At 33.4% G+C, this 4,073-nt stretch overlaps 1 protein-coding gene across 1 annotated transcript in view; it reads left to right on the top strand.

Moving 5' to 3' along the window:
- Nucleotides 1–4,073, top strand: part of DNAH8 (dynein axonemal heavy chain 8) — a 148,548-nt gene that overhangs the window by 64,260 nt on the left and 80,215 nt on the right. Inside the window, 4 exon segments of the mRNA XM_009283806.1 lie at nucleotides 526–713; nucleotides 2,656–2,742; nucleotides 2,840–2,947; nucleotides 3,740–3,874. Of these exon segments, the coding sequence (XP_009282081.1) occupies nucleotides 526–713; nucleotides 2,656–2,742; nucleotides 2,840–2,947; nucleotides 3,740–3,874 (518 nt within the window).

The raw sequence follows: 4,073 nt of genomic DNA, 5'->3' as shown, positions 1-4,073 counted from the left end.
CAGCTTTTTGCAAATAAGTGAATTGCTGCTTTACAATAAAAGGCTACATTCTGAGAAAGATCTGGAAGAAAGATCTGCCAAATGCCCCAAGATATCAAAAGTTTTTTTCTGATTTTGATTCACTTTTAAGCATTTTGTATAAATGAACTAATATTAATTCAGATTGATATGGAAATAGTCAGGTGGGTAGGAGGAAGATAGGCCTTGGCCACAGAGCAATAAATAAAACTAATCTTATTTAATTATTTGAAGGAAAAGTCATCTAGTTCAGATATCTCAAAATGCCCCAAGATATCAAAAGTTTTTTTCTGATTTTGATTCACTTTTAAGCATTTTGTATAAATGAACTAATATTAATTCAGATTGATATGGAAATAGTCAGGTGGGTAGGAGGAAGATAGGCCTTGGCCACAGAGCAATAAATAAAACTAATCTTATTTAATTATTTGAAGGAAAAGTCATCTAGTTCAGATATCTCAAATATGCAAGATCAACAGATAATAAATTCTTCTGTCCCTGTTTTAGGTCTTGCACAGTCTGGATCTTGGGGATGTTTTGATGAATTCAACCGAATTGAGTTGCCTGTCTTGTCAGTAGCAGCACAACAAATCTATATTATTTTAACAGCAAGAAAAGAAAGAAAAAAGCAGTTCATTTTTTCTGATGGAGACTGTGTAGATTTAAATCCAGAGTTTGGCATTTTCCTAACAATGGTAAATGTAGTAATAATTCCACAGAAGTGTCAAATTATACTATATATAAGTTAATTAAATGGCAAGGTGAAAATAATCGATTTTATTAATTGTGATGCTGTTGCTATAGAATTAGACTAAGCTACTGGAACGCATAATCAATCTGATTATTCATGAATTGCATGCCTTCATTTTTACTTTAAGATTATTGAAAAGGTTCATAATTACGTCCCTTCATTACTGTATCGCAATTCATTATGTAGACTGAGTTTGACCAAACTTCCAGAATTCTCTGTGCTCACTGAGAGGACTGAAACACTAATATGCCTTACTACCTTAGCTTGAAATGCTTTAACAGTATTAGTGAGAAATATACTGTAGGAAAAAAAAAAACCACATTCACTTAAAGCAGGAGATGTAGGAAAGACATTTTTCAAAGACATATGTCTTATCTAATGGGTACTTTACATGGATATATAAAAAGAATTCTTCAAGCTGATTTACAGAAGACAAGTATGATGATTCTGGAATAAACCACCCTCCTTGTACTGTGGTGACAACAGGTCTTTTCAAAACCTGTGCAAAAAAATTATCAGATCCTTTTATTTGTTGATACAGGGTATGTCTAAACTGGTAAATACAATGCTGGATGTCAACTTTTGGCCTTCGGTGGCAATGGGGCCCATTCTGCTCTGTGCGTCAATCCTGGAATCAGTGCGGGCATTATGACAGAACTGTGCTGCTTACATCATGAAGTTTTTATGGGTGGTATCTGAGATACATTGTTCCCTTTCTTATAATGACTACTTGTGAAAAAGACTTGCAGTATATATAGATCAAAGTTAGGTCCCACAACTGAATAGATAATCTGCGCAAAAAAAGATATGCAAGGCAGTACATATAATTTTACACCAGTTACCAACCATTACTCAAGGGAGAAACACAAACTCCTGGATTTAGAATATTAACTTTCAGAGTATCTTGTCTTGTTGCCATAGGGTTCCTGAGCCTTCATAGCACTAATTCCTGTAATCTCACGGGCAGGGAATTTTATAATTTATGTTTCCTAATGCCAAGGCAGATGGCAATCCAAGATGACTTTATGGGAAATTAAAATCTTCATCTACATGTTCAAGTGCAGGATAATAGCTGAGGAGGTCATAAATATCTTTTGACTGCTTCTAATTTCTTAAATGTCACCTGTTTGATGTCAGAGTTATTCCTCATGTTTGCAGCAAGTTTCCAGAAATCTTCTATTAGTCAAACTTTCTGGGTGATTAAAATTTTCTTTCCTATGATTCTGTTGTAAAGTTTTCATGTTTTAATTTTGTTGACTGTGTTATTTTAGTTGTGTCATTACAAAATATTCTCTGCGTATTCTTGAGCCATTATTAAAATCAGTTCTGTCACTAAAAGAGAATTTCTTGTATGATTCTTACTTCAGTGGGTAGGATTCACTCACAAACTATTAAACGTTCAGTGGGATTCTGTATTTTAAGGCTAGCCTTTTAGACACAAGAAATAGAGAAGGGCATCCTAATATTTCTTCACTGTCAACTGCTTGTTAACCTTTTTTTTTTTTAATTTTGGCTCTTGCTAAACACTGAATTTTTAATATGTTACAAAACCTACCTCTTCTGCAAAATGGTAATGAAAACTTTATTCACATTGGGAATACACCAAAAGAAATCAACCAACTAGATTGTATTCCATGAAATTTTAAAATTCTGATTGCTGGCTTGTTTTGATAAAGAAATTCAGTTATTACTCTGGCAATTATGAATAGGTTACTAAATTTGTAGTTATGGTTGAAGTTTTTTCTTCACATTTTAATCATTAGTAGACAAGATTTCTAACTCTGAACAGATCTAGGTATTTATGTATAAATTTACTTTTATTGAACAATAAAAAGGATGTTATTTTGACTGTTGTTAGTAATAATGCAGTATGTTTTCTTATATAGAATCCTGGATATGCTGGACGTCAAGAACTACCAGAAAATCTCAAAATTCAGTTTAGAACTGTTGCAATGATGGTTCCAGATAGACAGGTAGAATTACTGACGGAACGGAAAGAAAAAGTGTATTTTACTTTGCTTACCTATCTTCAGAAAAACTAATGGAATTTCTAAAAAAATTGAATTTCAGATAATTATAAGAGTTAAGCTTGCAAGCTACGGATTTATTGATAATGTGATCTTGTCTCAGAAATTCTTTGTTCTTTATAAGCTTTGCGAGGAGCAGCTCACTAAGCAGGTAGTGTTATGTATTCCCTTCCTCTTTGTCTTCATATTCACACAATAAAGCCCTTTAGGTTTTGGTTTGTGCAGATTGTTTTTGAAGCATCACTTTTATGTTTTTTAAAAAATATTGAAGTAGTTTAAATATAATTCAAACAAATATCTCTACAAAATTTTTGAACAAATAGCCATGTTAATTCATGTGTATGTAGTCACATACACACATTTGTTTTATTGTTAAAGAATGATAGTTTCTAGTTGCAAGTGCATGAGGTTCTCTGCCTAAACGTGGCAGCCAGGTAAAAATTAACCTGATGATGTCATTTTTCTGTAAGAATTATCTAGGGCTAAAGAAAGTAGTTGGAAATTGGAAACTGCAGGAGGAAGGTCTCAAGTTTGATTTAAGTTGCCCTTCTCCCCATAGCACTGCTGTGATCTGAGGTCTTGGCTTTAAGCTGCCTCGGTTGGAAAGACCCAGTCTGGAATGGAACTATTATTTTTTTAGAATCCTGCTATAGAGAGCAACAAAACAATTTCTATATGGCATTATAAATGGTGATGTCAATTAAATATAAATTAGAAAAGAAAAAACCTTATAACCTCCTCCCCAGCCTTCCCTGAAAATAGCCTTATTATCCTTCATTTATTTTAATAGAATAATTCCTAAACAACAGCAGCAATTCCTATTTTAGCTACCTTTTCCAGGCAGGGCAACTATACTATACAATATGCAAGTAAGGTTTGCTATACTGATGAAATAAAGCTAGAGAACTTGTTACTGATGCATAAGCCTTTTTCCCCTCTGTAGGTCCATTATGACTTTGGTCTGAGGAATATCCTTTCAGTACTGAGGACTCTTGGATCTCAAAAGAGGGCCAGGCCAAATGAAAGCGAATTAAGTATTGTTATGAGAGGGCTAAGAGATATGAATCTTTCTAAGCTGGTAAGAATCTAATTTAATATTTTAGCACCGTGTATAGGCAAGTCTACTAGATATTTCATGGGGTTTTGTAGAAGGTTAGAAAAAAATCTCAAACATCCTTTTCTTTAAAAATTGAAACATGATAATCATCATGTTATCATTAAACAGCAATGAGAGTTTATTAGACTTGGGAACAGTGCTCAGGGTGCAAAGGTTCAAA

Source organism: Aptenodytes forsteri, unplaced genomic scaffold, assembly GCF_000699145.1.
Source record: "Aptenodytes forsteri isolate BGI_AS27 unplaced genomic scaffold, ASM69914v1 Scaffold309, whole genome shotgun sequence".
Classification (NCBI taxonomy): domain Eukaryota; kingdom Metazoa; phylum Chordata; class Aves; order Sphenisciformes; family Spheniscidae; genus Aptenodytes; species Aptenodytes forsteri.
Note: the sequence above shows the minus strand (reverse complement) of the source record. Positions and strands in the feature narration are given on the sequence as shown.